This window comes from Aythya fuligula, chromosome 2 (assembly GCF_009819795.1).
Source record: "Aythya fuligula isolate bAytFul2 chromosome 2, bAytFul2.pri, whole genome shotgun sequence".
NCBI lineage: Eukaryota > Metazoa > Chordata > Aves > Anseriformes > Anatidae > Aythya > Aythya fuligula.
Window position 1 is genome coordinate 55,803,361 of NC_045560.1, and position 22,928 is coordinate 55,826,288.

General features: G+C 38.2%; 1 protein-coding gene across 1 annotated transcript in view; it reads right to left on the reverse strand.

Annotated features, from left to right (window-relative positions):
• The window catches only part of CNTNAP2 (contactin associated protein 2), a 1,149,595-nt gene that overhangs the window by 369,200 nt on the left and 757,467 nt on the right, over positions 1-22,928 (reverse strand). Inside the window, 1 exon segment of the mRNA XM_032182107.1 lies at positions 19,622-19,728. Within this exon segment, the coding sequence (XP_032037998.1) occupies positions 19,622-19,728 (107 nt within the window).

The window sequence follows — 22,928 nt, forward strand, 5'->3', positions numbered from 1 at the left end:
GGCAGTTACAAACAGTAAAACTACATTTTTTTCCCCACCACGTTCATACCAGTTCTTTCCTGCCTTGGATAACAAGGTGTTTGGTCTATCTTAAGTCCTGAACTTCATTATCAATGTTAAATAATGCCCAACTGTACAAAGACACTTTCTCTTTACAGAGCGTGAAGAGATTATAATGTCAGGTTTTATTATGAATACTAATTCCAAAATCCATTATTCCCATGATAATTTAAGGAGCCTTAATAGTTACTTTTATAGGCCTTGACAGTTGTATTTGTCACTGTTTCCTGATCCTCTCCCAAGCCTCACCACCCCTGTTCCCCAAATAATTTTGTCACTGTAACAGTCACGACCTGCAATCCCATGAAGGAAAATGTGGTACCTTGCTTGACCATACTTAGTACAACTTTCACTGGCATAAAACCTATTCAAATTATCAAAAAAGATATTACTGGTCAAATAAAATAAGCATTATTAAAGCCTTACACCAAAAACATATATGAAAAAACAAAAAAATATATACACACACCAACAATAAAAATTAAATTACCTATAAAACAATGGCTGTACATACAGATTTACAGACACCTAAACAAATGTTTTCTGGAGAAACTGAGCACTTGTTCCAGCAAACAGAAAAGAACTAAGACATTATGAAAACAAATGCTCATATCAGCATTTACATTATCTCAATGAAAACATCCTCTATCAATATGACACCAATTTAGAACCAATGCATCATCTTTGTCATTTCCATAAATCACTGAGCAACTCACAACACCAACAGAATTCAACATTTTTAACTGCCAAAAAAATGTCAGCAGAAACATCTGCTCCATGTCTCTTTTTTCATATTTTTCTCTCTACTACTTTCAAGTGGGAATGATTGTGTCCTGGCAACTTACTGGAAATCATTTTCACATCTCATTCACATAATGGATGAGCTGTGAAATTAGTAACATAGATTGGAGGTTGCACTGGTTGGCATGCACTCTCTTTCACTGCTGTTTAAATAGCAGCAATTCAGAGTATGTATTTAGACTGTTTACTGAGGGGATGGAATCATAGAAAAGTGTACCAAAAGCTCATCTGCACACCTACAGATGACTTCAGACATGCAATTGCAGCAGAGGAACCCAAATAATCCTCTGCCCGTCTGCTCCCAGGCCCATAACAGGAGCCACCAGCTCAAAGATCCATCTGTACAATCCCAAAGGAGCACAGGGACACATTGGCTGGCAGCAACCCAAATTGAGGACTACAGAGGAATGAATGTCCTGTATGGGGTCCTCCTTGCAGTTGTCTCAGCAGAACCATCAGCCCCAGTGTCCAGGTGTGACACCCATCACCATGAGTCACTGGGAGCAGCTCTCCCATCAACATTCTGGACTAAGGGGGCTGCTGTCTAGGGGTAGGATACATTATAGGATGCAGGGGAAGAGCACTTTAGGATCATAGAGGACATATAGGATGTTCAGAGAAAGAATCAAAGGCAAGAAATAGGAGGGGTTTAGGGGACCTGGAGAAGGAAAAAGCATGAGAAAAAGAGGGAAAAGTATAAATAGTTAGCTGGTCAGTACACTTTTCTGGTTTTGCTCTGCACATGAACAGCACAGTCTGTCCTGCCTTCTTATCAAATTCCCTTCTAAATTTTTCCTGGTTGAGGGGCTCTCTATTCTGGATGCATGTGTGTATGTGGGGTGTGAGTGCCAACATCTAAGTCAGACCACAGGTTGGAGGGCCCCTGTGTCTATGGTGACAGACACAGGACCAATACAGGTGTGTGATGTCTAAAGAAGATTGAGCCAGACTAGCTAGCAACCAGGTGAAAGTGGCTTGGGAGCAAGGGAGGATTAGTGGGTTTTTAAGGGCTAGCTTTGTGTGTGAGAGTGCCTAGGTATCTCTGTGAGTGAGTGCATAGGGAGCAGAGGTGTCAGTTACAGGGACCTGGAAAGTCCTGGCCAGCCGTGTGTGTGTGTGCATGCCATGGTCTGCACCAGCAACTGGAGTTGGACTACCACCTCAAGTGTTGTATGTCCTGGTGTCAGCAGCTGGGGAGATTGGGATCCAGCACCAACCAATGGGCACACCATGTCTCTGAGCACAGATGCTGGAGAGATCTGACCTGTACTTAAGTATATATACTCCTTCCAGGAGGACCTCCAACCTACTCAGTTATGTATGTATGTTGTGTATATGGGTGCCTGTTGGGCACACACACACACAAAGCCTGTCTTTAGGCTTGCTATTGGTTGGACCTCAGGACATTGAGCTGCAGCAGCCTTGCCTCTTTTGGGTTGTTTGATCTGGCATGACATGTTTTCTTCTAACAGAAAGCATTGCATAGCGAATACATGTCAAATGTCATGCAAGGTCAAAGTACACAACTTAACTCCTGTAATCATTTACTGTTGCAGTTAAACTTCCTACAGATTCCTGCATCTCAGCTACAGTGATGTTAAACACATCTTTTTCTGTTATTAGTAACATGTTGCCTGATAAGTAGTTCAAGTGATTAGAACCTGGGTGAAGCTCTCAACTTCTGTCCAATACAGCTTTTTAATCTGCAGAATATATTTGATGACTGTCATCTAAGCTGCTGGAAAAAGGCAAATACAAAGAGTGGGTGAAAAGAAAAATAATGTGAGCAGATGATTAGAAAAGAAAAAATAAAAGAAAGAAACAAACTACTGAGGTTGATAGGCAAGCACAAAGAAATTCAGAAACATGGAAATGAAGAAAACAAAAATAGATTTGAAAGGAGCCTAGTTAAGAAATTCAAAAAGGTTTAACAAGCCAGTGCAGCTCAGTTAGACTGAGCATGCATCTCAGAAATGCAATAATTTCTGCATTGTCTTCAAGTAGCAGTCCCAGATATAGCTTCAAATAAAACAAAAGCAGTGAGAAACTGCATTACATTTTCCTCTAGGTTTCAGAGCATCTATTAATTCTTTCTGAATATAAAACCATATTGAAAACATACCAAACAAAATAGAACCACAGTCACAAGAAAAAATAATTAAAAGCTTTTTAAACAAGTGATCAGATGATTAATTCATCCATATTCCCTAACGTAAAAGCTTCAAAAGCTTAAAAATTTGCAAGATGAGATTCTAAGAAAGACTCTACGGTTGCAGTAAAACAAAAGTAGTGGTGTTAGATGAGCTGTACAACTAAGACTTTTACTGAGGGAAAACAAAACAAAACAAAAAAAAAAAAAAAACAAAAAAACACATCACAAACAAAACAGTTCTGTTGCACCAGGGGAGTTTTAGGTTGGATGTTAGGAAGAACTTCTTTACCGAAAGGGTTGTTAGGCATTGGAAACGGGCTGCCCAGGGAAGTGGTGGAGTCACCATCCCTGGAGGGTCTTAAAAGACGTTTAGATGTAGAGCTTAGCGATTTAGCTTAGCGATTTAGTGGAGGACTGTTAGTGTTAGGTCAGAGGTTGAACTCAATGATCTTGAGGTCTCTTCCAACCTAGAAATTCTGTAATTCTGTGATTCTGTGATCAACACATTTAAGTACTTCTAATACTATAAACAAAAACAGTTTTTACTAATCAGTAGCATCTCCACTTTTCAGTAAAGTAAACAGACCTACAGAATTCACTAGGCTTAAATAAAATATTTGAGGAGTTCCTGTGTTTTCAACCTGTCATTACTTCTGCCAAAAGTCTTGTCTAACCAAGATAATCATAGCTGTCTAAGCGAAGGTGAAATTTCATAGCAACAGTTATGAAATATAACTGATATCTAACACCTACTTCTGCTAATAGATATTGGTCCTACATTTTTGCCTGCATTGTCATCCATTTAAATTATGAAGGAGCATAAAACTCAAAAAAAAAAAAAAAAAAAAGAAAAGAAAAGAAAAGAGAGAGAGCCAGTAAAAAAGAAACATCACAGCTCTTCAGCTCCTGCCTGCAGGTGACAAGGGTCAATGTGGATAATACAGAAGCTTGAGTATACTGGAATATGAATATGATGGTTGAGAAAGGTAGCATCCATAAACAAGAACCAAGCTGTATCAAAAAATACCTTCTACATTATACACTGTGGAAAGAGAATTGGCGTAAGAGGATTGACAATAATTTTTTTCTACGGCTACTTACTACTAAAGCCACACAGATACTACTGTAATCTAAATCTTGTCCTTTTAATTATAAAGGCATATTATATTGCACAAAACACAAGTAAATATTTGTCCTTAATCAAAAATGCCTGCTTACCCTACAGGAATCACATAAAACACTGTTCTAAAGCAATCAAAGCAGAAGGAAACTGAGATACCATGGTTTGTTACTGTTCACATGAATTTCTGTATTTTGTCCTTTCCTTTGCTGTCCATTTTCTTCCATTTTCTTTAAAGTGCAAAACTTTATTCTTGGGTTCAGCTTGTGACAAAAGATTCCTGACCCTTTCAGGGTTGCCAGCCAGGCCCAACATGAGACAAGAAGCCTTAGTATTATCAGAAGAGGTGAGGTCTTCTGATAAGTTGAGACAATTGGCTCCAGGGCAGATGCATTCTGCAGCGGAGTTGGGGACTGCAGCGTGCAAGGCAGTCCCTACATGGAGGCCCCTCGAGGCAGCCACCAGGACCCAGCAGCCCTCACGAGGCCCGGCTGTCAAGGCTTGAGCAGAGCTAGACACAGTCGCCCTCTGTTGTACAAAGGCAGCCCCTGGGGAGCATGAGCAACCAGGACATGGTGTGGCAGTCAGGGTGGCAGTGCATGCAGGCAGGGAGTAAGGTGGATCATTTTGTATTCTAGTAGCAACAGAGGAAGAGCCTTCTGCTACAACAGAAATGGTGTCCACCCACTGAGCCTGCCAGGCTAGGGATGAAACCCAGACAGGGGGGCCACAACATCTCCGGTTGGATGCCTACACCCAAAGAGACTTCCCGAGGATCTCTCTCTTGAGGTGAGAGGAACTCACCAGGCAATGTAGCATCCAGGAATCTGAGCAGGAGATTGACAAATAGTATTATGTGCTGACATGGTTTGAGCAACAGCCCTGCCTTAAGTCCTGGCAAGGGGAAGATAAACAAGTTTGCAGCCCTGAACCAACATCTGTGAAAGACTCACATGACACGGGAGAATAGATCCTTGTCTCTGCTTGGAGCTGGAGGAGGAGTCTCCCCCTTCCCCTAAGTGCCTCAGCACAATAGAGACAATGTTCTAGCAGGAGGGAAGGACTCCAGAAGAACTAGTAAAAACCTCAGAAAGGACATTCACACAAATTGGCTCAGTCTCCCAAGTGCATCGGAATTGTTGCCACAAAAAAGGCATGAAAGAGTGTTAGTCACTGCAGACTCCTCTCTGAGAGGCATTGAGGTTCCTGTTTGACCCATGGACAATCTCTCCAGAGAGGTTTGCTGCCTGCCTGGGGCCCACATTTACAATATCACAAAGAGGCTACCAAGTCTGGTAGGTCACAAAGACTACCACCCCTTCCAGCTTTTTCACATAGGATCAAATGATGCTGCCACAAGGAGATTCCAAAATATCAAAAAGGACTTTATGTCCCTCAAAAAGATATTGAAGGGATCAGGAGCACAAGTAGTATTTTCCTCTGTCCTCCCAGTTGGTGACTGGGATCCAAGCAGAAGGAGATGAACGGACCAAATGAATGATTGGCTGTGAGGCTGGTGATGTGCTCAAGGTTTGGGGTTCTATGGTCTTGGATGCACTTTTGAGAAACCAGGCATGCTGACACTGAATGGAGTGCAGCTGACCAGGTGGGGCAAGAGCGTTCTGGACAGTAAGCTATCTGGGCTTGTAACAACAGGTTTAAACTGGATGCAGCGAGTGAAGGGGATGTACCTCTAAGTGAAGAAAGCAAACCTGAGAACATTGTCACTCTAAGAAACAACAGGGAAATACTTGTGTGCTGTCCAAAAGTAATAAGGAAGGGTTCTTCTGGAAATGTGATGCCCAGCCAAAGTGCCTCTACACCAATGCATGCACGATGGGAAACAAGCAGGAGGAGTTGGAAACCATGATGCAATTAGACAAATATGACCTGACTGCTATCATGGAAATGTGGTGGGATGGATCACACAACTGGAACACTGGAATAAAGGGCTACAAACTCTTCAGAAGAGAAAGACAGGTAAGAAGGGGAGAGAATGTTCCCCTCTACATTAGGGAAGGGATTGATTGCAAAGAAATGCCTCTGAGAAACAGCTACAGACAGATTGAGAGCTTGTGGTTGAAAGGACCACACCAATAAAGGACATCTTGTAGTCAGGGTACACTACAGGCTGCCCGATCAAGGGAAGCCTGTGAATGAAGCATTCTTGCTTAAAGTACAAGAAGCGTCACTCTCACACTCATCCTGATGGGGGACTTCAACCATGTGGATGTCTGCTGGGAAAACTACACAGCAGGCTGTGAGCAATACCAGAGTTTCCTAGAATACGTTCAGGATGACTTCGTGGTCCAGGTATTGGGTAAACGAACCAAAGGAGAAGCGTTACTGGACCTGTTTCACATTGATGCAGATGAACTTATTAAAGAGGTTAAGATGGGAGGCAGTCTGGTCTGAAGCAACTATGCCCTGGCTGATGTTTTTGTTCTCAAGGAATATGGGCTTGGAAAAGAGCAAAGTCGAGATGCTGAACTTTAGAAGAGCAATCTTACAACTATTTAAAGAATGAGTGGATGAGATACCCTGGGAAACCATCATTAGGGACAGAGGAACTGATCAGAGCTGGCAACTCTTTAAGGACACTTAGAGGGCAAGAACTCTCCATCCCCATGTATAAGAAATCAAGCAGGGAAGGCAGGAAACCAGCATGGCAAAGCAAGGACCTGCTGGTCAAACTGAGGCATGAGAATAAAATGCACAGGCAGTGGAAGAAAGGACATGTGGTCTGTGAAAAGTACAGGGATGCCATCCAGACATGCAGAGACGGGATAAGGAAAGCCAACGCACTGATGGAACTGTGTTTGGTAAGGGATGCAAAAAAAATAACAAGAGGGATTCTGTAGGTACTTTGGCTGAAAAAGAAAAGCCAAGGAGGCCATATCCCCTCTGATAAATGAGAAGGGAGAACTGGTAACAGACATGGAGAAGGTTAAGGTACTCAATAGCTTCTTTGACTCAGTCTTCACTGCCAGTCAGGCTTCCCATGTTTCTCAAGTCCCTGAACCTCTGGGCAGGGGTTGGGGAAGTAAAGTCCCTTCCACTGTAAGCAAAGAGCGTGTTCAAGACCACCTGATTAAACTGAACAGGCACAAGCCCATGGGGCCTGATGACATGCATTCCAGGTCCTGAGGGGAATGGCTGATGGAATTGCCAAGACTCTCTCCATCGTATTTGAAAAGTTCTAGCAGTCAGATGAAGTCCCTGGTGACTGGAAAAAGGGAAACATCACTCCCATTTTACAAAAGGGTAGAAAGGAAAACACAGGGAACTACAGACCAGTGAGCCTCCCCTCTGTGCCTGGGAAAGTCATGGAAGAGATCTTCCTGGAAGAAATGTCTAGGTAGATGCAAGACAAGGAAGTGATCTGGGACAGCTAGCATGGCTTCACCAAGGGCAAATTTTGCCAATCTGGTAGCCTTCTATGAGTGAGCAACTGAATCAGTTGAGAAGGGAAGACCAACCAATGTCATCTACCTGGACTTCTGTAAGGCATTTGACAAGGTCCCACATGACACGCTTATCTCTAAATTGGAGAGAGATGGATTTGAAGGGTGGGTAATTTAGTGCATAAGAAGTTGTCTTGAAGGTCACACCCAGAGAGTGGTAGAGACTGGTGATGAGTGGTGTCCCTCAGGGGTCTGTCCTCAGACCAGTACTGTTTATATCTCTATCAATGAAATAGACAGTGAGATTGAGTACACCCTCAGCAAGTTTTCAAATGACACCAAGCTGAGTGGTGCAGCTGATACAACAGAAGGAAGTGATGCCATCCAAACGGACCTGGACAAACTGGAGAAATGGGCCCATGTGAACCTAATGAGGTTCAACAAGTGAAAGGTGCTGCGCCTGGGTTGGGGCAATTCCAGATAAGAGTACAGATGGAGAAGAACTCATTGAGAGCAGCTCTGCAGAGAAGGACTTGGGGGTTCTGATAGATGAAAAGCTCAACATGAGTCAACAGTGCATGCTTGCAGCCCAGAAAGCCAACTGCATCCAGGGCTGCATCAACAGTGGAGTGGCCAGCAGGTGGAGCGAGGTGATTGTCCCCCTCTGCTCTGCCTTTGTGAAACCCCACTTGGAGTGCTGCATCCAGGTCTGGGGCCTCCAGCACAAGAAGGATGCAGAGCTATTAGAGCAGGTGCAGAGGAGGGCTACGAAGATGATCAGAGGGCTGGAGCACTTCTCCTATTAAGAAAGGATGAGAGAACTGTGAAAGTTCAGCCTAAAGAAGAGAAGGCTCTGGCGTGACCGCATAGTTGCTCTTCAGTACTTAAAATGGGTTTATAAGAAAAATGGGGAGCGACTTTGTGCTCAGATAATGACAGCACAAGGGGAAATTGTTTTAAACTGGAAGAGTGGAGATTTAGATTAGAGGTTAGGAGTAAGTTCTTCACTCAGAGGGTAGTGAGGCACTGGAACTGGTTTCCCAGAGAGGCTGTGGATGCCCCATCCCTGAAGGTGCTCAAGACCAGGCTGGATTAGGTCCTGGGAAACGTGATCTAGTGGGTGGCGTCCCTGCCTATGTCAGGGGGATTGGAACTAGATGATCCTAAAGGTTCTTTCCAACCTGAGCCTGAGAAACCTGAGAAAAAAAAAAAAAAAAAAAAAAAAGAAAGAAAAAAAAAAAAAAGCATTTTTTTTCTATTGCTTTCATGCACAAAACATAACCACATCCCAAGAAAAACACACTTTTTCCCCTGAACAAAAACTACCCATCAAAGAGTCAGCTCAAATATATTCATGACATCTGACATAGTAAGTCTGCTTAGAACCTGGGTTCTACCCTCAGTAGCCCATTCCAGAAGGGGTGCTCAGCTGCTTCTTCTCCACCCCAGGAAGAGCCTGAGGTGGTCTATATCATTTTCTATTTTCAAGGCTATATTCCAGCATGGATGGGTGTCTCCTCTTAAAGCAATCTTCAAAATTCTCAGAGACTTTGAGGTGACTAACCTGAAGTCTTATACCCGAGGGATGACACAGAGTTCATTACCTGCCCTAGAGAATCTGCTGGAGAAAGTACAGCCTTTTCAGAATCCTTATTATCACCTTTTCTTCAGTCAGACAAACTGGAAGAAACAAAGAGATCTTTGGGAGTCTTTTTTTTTCCATTGTACTTCTATGTTCAATATGAATATCTCATATATTCATCCAGCTAGATCACAGAAAACAGCACTATTATGAAGTTGTAACTGGAGGCAGTTAGCATTTTTTGAGAGATCTTCTTCCCTTCCAGTAAAAATCTGGCTGTTTTTAGGAAGAAAAGTAGCAATTCTTAATTTTCTTGAATAGCTGCCTTTTGCAAAATAAGTTTTTGAATTAAAACATTTGTTTGCTAATATTTAGTGTGTTTCCAGTTTGTGAGATAAATGAGGGTCTGATTATACATTGACCAAATCTTTTCATTAAACTTTTAGAATGAAAAGAGATTTTTTGCAAGCTTTCTTCTCATTTTTTCAAATAGCTCTTCTGCTTGTAATGATTTTCATAAGTCTTAAAGCACTTACAAAGAGCATCATTTTTCCTATGGTGCAAATGAGGAAAAAAAAAAAGAGAAAACACACAAGTGGGAGAGAGAAATTACTTGCCCCAAAATTAAATCACTGGGAAGCGCTAACACAAAGGACTGAATCTAAATATGCTAATTCTAATTCTGTAGTCCTACCAGATTGATCATGCTGCCTTCTACCTATGGAAAAATGAATAATATAGAATTTATCAAATCATTTTGTCCTAAGAAATGTACACAAAAATGGTACAAAACCTACATAATGTCTGATTATCTGTTGTTATATACTGCCTCTTTAATGGAAAACAAACAAAAAAAAAAAAACAGAATGTATTCTTTTTTGTCTATTTTTAATGCTATATATAAAAAATATGTATGCGTAGAAATAATAATAAAAAAACCACTACAGATATATCTGAAGAAATTCTCATTACTTCAGCTACAGAGCATCTCTACAATTGACCTTTGCACTAACTTCATTTTCTCACCTGTCTGAAAAAGCCAGAATTATGGAGTGACTTCAAAACATTTTTTTTTTTCCTTTTTTTTCTTTCTAACAGCTGTCAATCAGAATTTAATATCAACACCTTTATTATTATTATTATTGCAGTTAAGTTAAAATAAGCAATATGCTATACTGTCTTAATGGAGAAGTTTAAGAAAAAGCTAATTAATTTTGAATTCTTTACACGCTGAGTCTTTTTTAGGCTGTGATTAATCCTGGCTTTGATTTTATAGCATACACGAGCTTTTTTAAAGTTATCTATTCTTAATTGCATGTTCTCTCTTAACTGTCCCATGGAAATAATATTTGATTCTGCATTCTGAATAACAACAGAGCACAGGTTATAGCTACCTGCAAAAACTTCTCTAATACCTAAACTTTCTCAAATTCAGGCAAGTTGCTTGGTCAGTTTTAAACACATAAACTAGGTCTTTGAACTCAGGGACTGAAAACACTGAATTAGACTCTGATTTCAGACTGTCACTGCGCCCCAAACATATTTCCCTTACATAGTAGTTTCGCTTAAAAATCACAACATTTGACTCTAATTTAAAACTATACATAAGCAGCCTAACTTTATAAAAGCTTTTCTTTTCCCGGTTTTGGAGGCACAGCTCAAAAATACATTGACTTGGGGTTTATGTATTTCACATGAAAGACTGCAATGTGCCCGTGGTGCCAAGAAGGCTATCAGTATTCTTGGTTGCATTAGGCAACGTATTACTAACAGGTCAAGAGAGTTGATCCTTCCATTGTTTCCCACAGCATCTTCCTGGAAAAAAAAACACTGTCTGTTCATGGCTTGGACAAATGTACAGTTTTCTGAGTGAAGGCTGGGTTGCTGGGCTCAAGGAGTGAACAGAGTTCAATCCAGTTGGTGGCACGTCAACAGTGGCATTCCCAGGGTTCAGTCATGGGGCTAATTTTGTTTAACATTTTTTTCAATGGTCTGGATGAGAGGGTCAAGTCCACCCTCACTAAGTTTGTAGATGATACCCAGTTAAGTAAAACTATTGATCTACTTAAGGGTAGGAAGGGTTTACAAAGGAATCTGGATAGGCTAAATTGATGGGCCAGATCCAATCACATGACATGTGACAAGGCTAAGTGCTAGGTGCTGCACTTGGGTCATAACAAACTCATGCATCAGTATGGGCTTGGGTAAGAGTGGCTAGAAATTTGCCAGCAGAAAAGGACCTGAGGGTGCTGCCAGCTGGACACAAGCCATTAGTGTGCCCAGGTGGCCAAGAAGGCACTAGCCTAGACTGAGTCAGAAATAGCGTGGCCAGCAGGATGAGGGAAGTGACAAGGCTCATCCAGACCCTTGGATGTAGCACTGGCAAGACTGCTCCTTGAATATCGTGTTCAGTTTGGAGCCCCTCAGTAAAAGGACATTCAGTTCCTTGAGCATGTGCAGAGAATGGCAACAAAGCTGTTGAAGCAACTAGAAAACGAGGATTATGAAGAGTGACTGAGGCAATTGAGGTTGTTTAGTTTGTAGAGGAGGAGGAGAGGCCTCATCACTGCCCACAACTTCCTTACAGGACGTTGCAATAGGGAGGGTGTCAGTCTCTTTTATTGGGTGAGAAGTGACAGAATGCAAGGAAGTGTTCTTAGGATGTACCATTGGAAGTTTAGATTTGACATTAGCAACAATTTCTTCCCAGAAAGGGTGGTCAAGTATTGGAACAGGCTACCCAGAGAAATGGTGGAATCCCCTTGCCTGGGGGTATTTAAGAGATGTGTGGATGTGGCAATAAGGGAGGTGGTTTAATGGTGGAACTTGATAAGTCAGGTTGATGGCTGGACTTGAGGATCTTGAACATCTTCTCCACTGTAAATGATTCTCCAATTCTAAAGCCTAAGATTAAACCAAACAACTTCACCTTCATTTAAGTTTATCTTTTTAAATTAAAAACATATAATTCAATAAGTCTGCATCCCTAGAAGAGCAAGAAAGGCATTATGTTAAATCCCTTGAAAACATGTAATAAATAATAGGAGATGAATCCACACAGACTACTATAAACTATGATATTTCCTTTGAAAAGTGTTATTGGAAAAAGATTAGCTGCTTTAGAAGTTAACATATTGATTATACAACCCTTCTAATAAACTTCTGTGAACAAAATAGTTTCTGTATAAACGAGCTTTGAGAATCTCTATTCTCAACAGCAAAGAGACAGACATGCTAGAAATGATGTTCTGCAGAGCATGTATCAGATTTGAACATTTGATTACTTCAGATACAGAGTGTGAGAAAGGAGAATAAATTGACACCAATCTCACCAGCTGAGAACAATCAGCTGTTGAAAGTGCTTTCTTAGAGAATACTAAGAGCAGGAGAGACAAAAGACTCTAAAGATTTCAGAAATACTATCTCCCATTTTCAACTACTGCTCCAAGATTAGCATTGTTCAGATACACATCCACATGCACACACTGCTGAGCCTGAACATAGCATTTACCTCCCTAAATCTACTTTGCTTATCCTAGGTCACAAATTCAGAGTCTCTAAGTATCTCGGATGCAAACAGATGATTTATTTATTTTTTATTATTATTTCCCAGCTAGACAGGACATCCCCTACCGCTTCTTTTCTGAGAAACTTCATCTGTTCTTAAGAAACTGTTGAACCTCCACTGCAGCAGCTCTTTTGGAAAGTTTTTTTTGTTTGTTTGTTTGTTTTTTTAAATTTACTTCTCCAATAATCAGGGGAGTTCTTAAGAAGCAGGATAGGAACGTCATCTTAATGTAGTTTTCAGTCCAATTTTGTATTCTTGGATATGTTTTCATTTGATTTTTCTTTCTTAAGGCAGAGCTGTAACAGAGAGTTAGATTTTACAAACAGGCCATGGAAACTATTCTGGCCTTAATTTTGAAGGTTGTATATTGTTTAGAAACACATAACTAGTTTCCTAGTTTCTATCAACATCAACCCTTATTGATATCAAACCCAAATCTCTTCCAAAGCCTTTTTCAAAGCTCAAATGAGAAAGATGTAGTCTCCAGCTGGTAGCATTTACTATCAAATGACTGTCTTCTCCACATTTAGTTTATTATACTTCTGGATAATTGTAAAGATATTAAAGTATTTTTCTTCAGTTTAAGTTTTTTGTTTGTTCTTAAACCGAGGTTCTGTTAGTTCTAGCAAGGGTCAATTCTGTAGTAGAAGTTCTAGGGGGAAATTACTAAGGGAAAAAATAAATACCACTTTCATCTTGGCAGATGTTACAAACTTCAGAGTTTGGTGTTTTTTTTTTTTGGTCATTAATGACCCTCCACATTTGGATTAGTGGATTATTTTGCTGTGTTCTGGAGGCACTTCAGTTGCATATACCTTCTCTCCTGATAGTGCATTTATGTGTTGTTCATGGTTATAAAACTTGACTCATGAGATCATAAGCAACCTTACTATTAGTGGATGGTCTGTCCTATCTCACTCAGATCAAATTGAACAAGTTCAGTAAGTGTTGCTTGTTATTAATTGCAGCAGTTGATTTTCTTTGAAAGATTTTTCTGTTGTTTCGCAGATTTTTCTCTTCCCTCTATTAAATGTTTCTGTAATTAGTGAATTGTAAAGAGAACTCTCATTATTGATCACATAATGCATTAATCTGTCTGTGAAACTGCAAGCCCATTGCCATTTCTTAAAAAATAAAATAAAATAAAAAATTTAGTTCTCTAACAAATCTGTTAGTTACTTTTTATGATCTCAATTTTATTCTCAGAACTCGCCCAGTTTTTACTGGGGTGGAAAGTCATACTTGTTCGTGATGACTATGCATCTGTACTTTTATTTATTTATTTTTTTCCTGAAGATTCAAAATGCATATCTTTGACGAATTATGTATTTGCTCTTTTTGCTATGGACTACTTCCCAAAATGCTCTAGAGAAATAAAAACAAACTCTATAATGACATCTTTTCTTCTCTAGACTCTGAATGTAAAAAGTCAAATGCTTCAGTTGTTTCCTCCTTTCTGGAAATACAAGAAAATCATTTATAGCCAAGTAATCAACAGAAGTCTTGCTGTAAGTCCAATCATTACAGCTTATGCAGATTATATTTGGTTTTCTGATTACTGATTTTAGAAAGAATTAAGAATCAAAATTATCACTGCCTCTACAATGTGTGTTAGTATAGAAGTTTCTTGCTCAAGTTTTATTTCTAGATACTAACACACTACTTATTAATGAAGAATTTCATTTTAGGGAGAAAGTGAATATTCCTAGGAAAACAAATAATCAATGCTCATTAGACTTTCAGTTACACCTAATGTATTAATCTAAAGGGAAGATCAGTGCTTTACTCCCTAGTAAACTCTGGAATACATTCCGAAATATATGGTAACATTCATGAGAAGCTATGAGGAGACAGAGCCAGGGAATGCAGGGGTCAGGATCTGTTATGTTGAAACTAGGACAAAAAAAAAAACAAAAAAAAAACAAACAACAAACAACTCACCACATTGTTACAAATACTCATTCTGGAAAACAAAAAACAAAACAAACAAACAACAACAAAAACAAACAAACAAAACAAAACAAATCCCCACAACCTTGCAGCAGAATTCTACTCTAAAAATATAAAAATTTGTGTATGTTCTCAATAGAGTTGTACTCTCTGTATTCCGGTGTAATTTCTCTGCCTCTAGTGATGTGATTATCTAAGACTAAATATCACCTATTGCTTTTACAGGTCTAACAGATAACTGATGGCAAGCTTGAGGTTAGTGCCCCCAGTGGAATAACTGAAGATTTATAAGCAAACCCTTTCCCATGAGATATTCTCAAAGGAAAGGTGGACATACACAAGTAAAAATAAGGGCATTTTTTTGTTTGAAAGTGAAATTTAGAAAGAATATAGCTTGTCTCATATGAGTAAATATGAACATAATTAAGATTAATCCTTTGAGAACAAATTGGACTTTGCTATTGGAAATAATTAGGAGAAGACAAATATAGTTAAATTATTTTTATAGGTTCTGCTAGATTTTTCCTAAATCCTTTATTGTGTTTCTTTCATATGTAGAGTTAAGTGAAAACATGCTGCACATTAAAAATCTGAGAGAAAGAAGTTTGAATAATTACTATTTGTGCTGATATGCATTTGTAAATTTATACCATTTTGTTTTAAGAAAGCACCTTAGAGCCTAAAGCTGTATGTATAGTTTGTGCAAGGTGCAGCAGAGTGATGTTATCTGAACAACACAATGGAGATGAGAAGCAATGAAGAAAATAAGCTCCTATTCTCAATGGCTCCAGGAACCACTTACCAATAGACTCTTGAAAAATGTGTCTCTAAGAAATGTGCATGGCAGGGCAGCCTTCAGTAGGCTATAAAGGTTAGTCAGAGATTAAAATTTAGCTCATACAATAAAGCTGATAAGGATTATGCTTAATGTTAATTATAATCTTAATAATTTTTAAAACAATTTTAAACCCTTTAACACCTGTAAATAATGATTTTTAAGTATTAAAAAAAATCTCAAAAAATTTAATGCTTAAGTATTAATTTACCTTTCTGTTTTATCTAATGATAAAGTTGGTTTTATAGCTTGGTATTTGCAAGGCCACAGTATTCCCCTGGGCACTGAGAATGTTATGAAAAAAACAATATGGCAGATTTCTAGGGTGTTTCCTATGCAATGAAATACACAACTTTCCAATATTATTGGTTAATTCACCATTAAGCTTTTGGGACTCTACAGGGTCTGGCTGGGATGGAGTTTACTTTCCATGCAGCAGCCCATACAATGCTGTGCTCTGCACTTGTAGCTAGAACAGCACTGTAATCACACCAGTTTTGTGTCTACTGCTGAGCAGTGCTGGCACAGCACCAGGACTCCCTCCAAACCCCACACAGTCAGGAGGCCGGGGGTGAGCAAGAGACAGGGAGGGACCATCACCAGGGCAGCTGACCTAAATCGATCAAAGGGATATTCCATACCATATGATGTCACACTGAGCAATAAAAGGTGGGAAAGGGGAAGGAGAAGGAGGGTCTCCTGTTATGAAGATATCTGCCCTCCCAAACAACTGCTGCACATATTGAGGCCCTGCTTCCCAGGACACGGAAGAACATTGCTTGTTGATGGGAAGTAGAGATTTTTTTTCTTCCTTCTGCTTCTCTGTGGTCTTTGTTTGATTTTATCTTTTTCTCTTTAATTAAATTATCCTTATCTCAACCCATACGCCTCCCCTCAAAATTGTTAATTTCAAATAAATCTGAAATAACTATTTCTGTTTTGTAGTTTACACTGTTCTCATCTCCAGAATACATACTTCACCTCTCTGAACTAACTATTGTTTTCACTATCATGCTATAAATATATTATGACCAGACCTACGTGAAACAAGGCCATTTTGATTCACAAGGGTTTCATGCAAACATTTTTCTCTGTTTCACTTCAAGGACATCATCTCTTGATTTTGTCTGAGTTTCAACTTCAAAAGAAACCTAACACACTAATCTGAAATTCAGTCAAGGCTGTAAAGCTTTGCCTTGTTTCAGGTCAAAAGCTTAGGAAAGTGTTGAAATTCCCTGACCAAAGCAAAATTCACTGACAAAAGCCTTCGGTAACACAGAACTTGTTCCTTTAAGTTCAGCAAAACTCAAACTCATGAAAATCATAAGTTACAGAGCTAAGATACACACTAGTATAGCCTTGACTCTAGCCTCTTTAAGAAATGCCCTGTTACATCACCAGCACAAACATTGTAAACACTGAGAAAAACATTTTACAGTAGAACACAAAACCACTTGCTTTGTAACAATCTTATATTTAAGATAAATGATACTGAAAGTGCCTGTACTTAAACAATTTTCTTCTCCATAGAATCACGACATCTGCTAAACTTTATAGCCTTTTCATACAACTCATAATCCTGTTTAAAATTGCTTCCAGTTATTTTTATATTACACCAGTTATCATTCCAACTTTGTTCCTCCTCCAGCATCTCTTTTGTACTATTGTCACAAACATCAGAAATTTCATAAGGAGCTGAAAGGTAGCACACCAAGCGTGTTCAAGTACATATTCACACTGCAGAAGTAGGAAAGGACAGATGGGGTCAGTATCACTGCAGCAGAGTTGAAGCCCCATACCTTAGGACAGGATAACCACAACCTTTAGCAAGTTTCAATAGATCCCCTCTTTATTTGCAGAGATAATTAATACTGTAAACAGAGTTGTAACATCTTGTAAATCCTGGTAAGTATTGCCTGCTCAGTAAAGGCAGAGGTAAGGTTATCTCAGCTTATACCTCAACACTAATTTTTGATTTTCACCGATTTTGGAACCATTCAATTCCAGACTCCAGAACAGCACAAGACCTCACACATTCTCACAGAACATCCACTGAGTAAATAACTTTCTGCTCAACATTTTTTTAAATAGTAAAAAAAAAAAAAAAAAAAAAAAAAAAAAAAAGACTTCTAAAATTGTAGCACTGATAAAAACTTCTCTTTTTTAAGATAAAAATTAATCAAAACAAAAGCTTAGGCATCTATGTTAGAAAGTTCATCTGAATTAAAATGTAAATTTCTAAACATCTCTAAATGACCTGGACACCGTAATCCCATATACTTATCCTATATCACATAACTCATCCTATAGTTAAAAACAGAACAGTAGACTCCAAATCCCCCTTTCAATACTGCAGTCCAGCAGTGCCTTTTACTTGCCTTATTGCATTGTTCATCCATAACAGGCAGGTGAAAATCCTGTTAAGAGAACTGTTTACACATCATTGGTTTATTAGTCCTTTCCTTTTTAGTGACTGATTTAAGAAAAGTTACGTCACCTATGTGTCCTTGTTGCTTCTCTTTGGGACTCAAGAAGGAAAGCTGGACTATGTTAGATTATATCTTAAGTCATCTACACACTCACAAAGGAGTGAAGAGACAATGGCAGAAGGAAGAGCCCAAATAATACCTTGCCAGTCTATTCACGGTCCAGGCATCAGTAACTGGGGAGACTGGGACCCAGGAACAGCTACTAGGCAGACTGTCTGAGCCAAGCCACTGATCAGCCAAAAAAGGGAAAGGGATAAGGACACTGGTGCAGTATTTCTGTAAATGTTTTGCATATTATCTGTGCAGCCAGCCATGCACTTGCATGTGCATGATGTGCCTGCTGGGAATGCATGCAGCTGCAGGAATCTTGCCTCTGTCAGGCTTTTGGATCCTGCACAACACATTTTCCTCTGACAAATTATACATATTTTCTGAGGCTTGCTAGATAAAATGTACTTAATTAACTGAGCTTCCATCCCTGCATTTCTCCAGTTAAACACCTTCATAGCATATCATATGGACAGGAAGCATATTTTTCTAGGTGTCTATACTAGAGCAGAAAAAGTTCTAAAAATATTATACTTTAAAAAAAATTACTTTTTCTTTGTTTCACCAAAATCCTACTTCATTCTAAATTCTGTGTCTCCTTTCTTAAGAGAAGAGGTAAGCACTGCTATGCACACCCACTCGGTGGAAAAAGGGCTGCCCATGAAATTTCTTACACACACATTGGTGCTTCATATATTTCCCATTAATAAACACTCATTTGCCACTTAACTCTCAGTTTTACTAGCATAGTAGCCATACCATGAAGGACTTGATTAATACATATGTATATTCAGACTATGAATTGTCACCATTTTTCTCATTGTCATTTTGATTATGAATTCAATAATACTGCAATTGCATTTGTAACATTTTATATAGTTGTAATTAGATTATATTAATTTATATCTACATAAAACCCAACATCAAATTTAACTTTTCAACTGTTCAATCTTTATTATCTCCTCAATATTAAGAGACAGTTTGCTAAAGAAAAAGAGGAAAAAAGGAAGGACTTGATATATTTTCTGCATTTTCCAGATATTTTAAAATACACTTTGTAGATAAAAACCCTGTTTTTAGTGTATGATGGAAGGAACAGAAGACACATGGGAGGCTCTGCATACACACTTCAGAATCTGTAAAAAGAGCAGCTGTATATTTTTGTCATTTTTCTTTGCTTTAATATTGAAGGATAGGTGGAGCTCATAGGAAATATTTTTATTTGCAAGACAAAAGAATAATTTAAATATAGAATGGTCACAAATCAGTATGTAAACAAAGCCTCAGGATTAGCAACCTGAACCAATATTTCTCTAGCAGTGGTCAGCAGCTCTCCCCAAAAGCTGAGGGCACATTCACTGTGTCCATTTCAAAGTGTAGAGTGCAATCACTGACAATGTACTTGGTCAATGTGCTTTGGATCCTTGCGTGATACAGAAAAATACTATATAAATACAGCCCTACATAGAAAAGGCAGAGCCTGCTTAAATCAACTTTTTCTTAAAAAGGTTGATAATCTTTAGCAAGCAGATAAGATGACAAACTTTATATCTCAAAAGACACCAGGGTCTTCCATACTCAATTATGATTTTGAAATTGCAAGACGGCTTACAGTTATGACAAGTGGCGCCACTGTATCCAGTTCCATCGCAAGTGCACTTGAAGCTGTCCCACGTCTGGGTGCATTTGCCACCATGTTCACAGTGATTGGGCACGCACCTGTCAGGATGAGATGCAAAGATAGAGAGAAAACTAAACGAGTGTCAAGATTTACATGCAGCTAAATTCAGAGCTGCCCAAGCAGTATATCTTGTCCTTGCTTAGCAATTAATCCTTGTTATTTCTTTCAGAGTAACATAATTTGTATCCAAAAACAAAGTTGCACAATTAATTATCAGGCTCTGATGAAGCCCCTTTACAAACAGGAAAAAAAGGGGGAATAAAAGTGGAGTGTTTTCACTTAATAAATTAGGGTTCTAAACTAAGTATGACTGGTACTTAGCTGTCAAAAACAAAAAGAATATCACAAGCCACGCTGCTTTCTGCTATGCAGGTGGTGTCATGCCTCATGGACTCCAGTCCCGTGACTGAAAGTAAAAGAAAGAATGCCAGTGAGTTGCTATTTATCCTTCTGTTGTCAGCAATGGGATAAAGTGAAGGCAGATTGCTGGCTAGGACGGAAATTACTAATGTTGCATTATTAAAACAAACAAGGTGGTATAGGCTGCATTATAAAAAATTCAATAGGTTTTTCTTTATAGGGATTTGTGGCAAACGTTGCTGTTTTATCCTACCCATCTGTTTTTCTTCTCTAGCTATGCTGTTGCTGGGGAGTGGGAGGAATGCAGAAGAAGTGGGATGCCAGATATTCTATGTCATAGCAGAACATATATTTATCTTTTCAAATATTATCTAAATGTAATTTCAGAGACATGAGTTTGACCTCAGATAGTTAAAAAAAAAAAAAAAAGGAGTTACCATGTATTTTCACCTTTGAAACAATTAAATCTCTTTTCTTTGAGACATCTGTGCAATATAATTTCAAAGACTTTTTCTCCTTTATTAAATTGGCTAGAGTCAGACTCAGTATAGGTTCTGCATTTTTTAAAAATCAAGAAATTAAGGAGTTTTGCTTTCATGTTGAGTTAGCCAAATCTATTTTATGAACTGTATTTTTCATGAAAACATTGGAAATAAAAGTTAGGAAACTGCTCATTAGACAAACAAAAAAAAGTTTCAGAAATGCATTACAAATTAAGGATGTTTGTCTTTAGGATCTGCAGTTCATCATATTCATCATGTTAACAACACATTATTAAATAACATCCAAGGACAGCTTTTCCTTCCTTACGTAGCAATTTAAGGAGACTCAAAGTATCTAGTGCACGCTCTGTAAACTTAGAGTTTCCTGTCTCCTCAAGTTCCACTTGATAGCATTGATATGCAGGACAGCTACCAAAAAGAACCTACATGACAATATGCATTTGAGACTTGGATGTTGTGTATTCATCCTTATAAAGGATTGTTGGCTTTATGCATGCCAGAAGTACTTCAGAACACACACCACCATGGCTTATGTCCTATATCAGCCTGTGGTATTCAAGGCTAGCCATTTATTCTTTTTCAAAAAAAATCAGAATCTACTAGTTTCGTTAAAAAATAGCACTTAAAGAAATGCTCATCTGAAGTAAGAAACAAAGCAATTTAAAATTTTGCTTTCATATTAAAATACAGTAAACCTACCTGAGACAGTTATCACAGTTCAATAAATTATGTTTTCTACAAGGTTTAAGTGAATTCAGTTTTGTAACTGTGGTAGTCTAAATGCACAGATGGAGTTGATTACTGTAATTCAGCTAGTAAGTGATAGCTTCAAGTTGTGCTCTCAACACTACAGAACAGCAGCACATAATGGCACATTTCTAAACATCCAAATCACTAAACATTTCCATGAATTCATAGCTGGTGGGTACATGAGTAGGGAAAACAGACCAGTGACACTTCAAAAATAATCTTATTGAACTTTTATTGAAAGATATAAACAACTAGAAAAGTTCCTAAATTTGAATATAGTTTCTTGATTTTTTCCAGTCTTTCAAAATAACTGCTTTCAATCTATTTTCTTCTTCATTTACATTTTTAACACATTACTTCAAAAGTTATTTTTTTTCCAATGACCATACTAAACATTTTTCTATGTGAATTTGGCCAGCTATTTATACAAAATCTCACATATAATGCCAGTGAACTGTTTCACTTTTTAGTGCTATATAACTTACATTTATTGTAGCATAGCTAGTAAAAATACTCCATTATTGACTACAGCAGTGAGGTAAATGAATTAATATAGTGATATATGAAAAAGATATTTCTCTATCATTCAGTGGAGCATATCAGAACATAAAAACAGATCTTCAGCAAACTTCCCAATGCTAATTTTATACTTCCTCTATGATGGTTGAACTAGCCTCATCTGTATCCATTTATTTATTTATTATTTTTATTTGCTTTTCCCATAAACTAAACATAATGTAGTTAAAAATAAAAAAAGTGATATAATATCAGTGCTACCTAACTGTAACTTTGAATGATTTCCTTAACCCCCAATTTTCTGCTAGCTTGTTTTATCAGACAGAACTATAAAATTTCTTTTCTATTAAGTACATTAACAAACTGACATATTGTGATCTGCCACCTATCTGTCCTTCCCCATTGTAGTGGAGTTAGTGGAAGAAATTTTAGGGAACCAGAACATAAAACCTACAAAAAATGTAAGAAAAAAGAAATTTGTATTTAAAAAAGAAAATTATTTGAGTATATTTATTCATGTAGTATATTTACCTTTTGCTTAACGTTCAGCATATACTCTGAAAAACTAATCCAAGCCATATGTACAGTTCATTAATATAAAAAAATATATTTCTAGACAATTCCATTCTTTCTTTTAGGAATAAGGCTATGCTTACATGAAAAATTTACTTCAAAACCACACTTCTGTCCTTAACCAGGCTCTGAAGTTAGAAGCAAGCACAGCACAGAGAACTTGAAATTCCTAGTCAATGGGATCTGTCGCTTCCTAGTATGGACAACTGTATTTTAAGTACTGACACTTATAAAGCCTTACCAACTACATTTTGAGAACTTTCTTGCTCTCAGGGTCCTTCTGGAAGGCAGGTCTAGAATTTCTTTCTTTCACGCATGGTTTAATTTTACTTAATTTCCATCCAAAAATCTGTCCATAAAGAATATACAGATGCTATTTTGTTTGTGATGGGATTTATTTATTTATTGGTAACATTGGCCTGTCTTAAAAAGCTTTTATTCCTCTTTGAGATGTACTATTGATGACTTAGTGTAGAGAGCAATAGTTCATTCAGTCCATACTTTTATGAAGACAAGTCTCCTGTTGGAAAATAGAT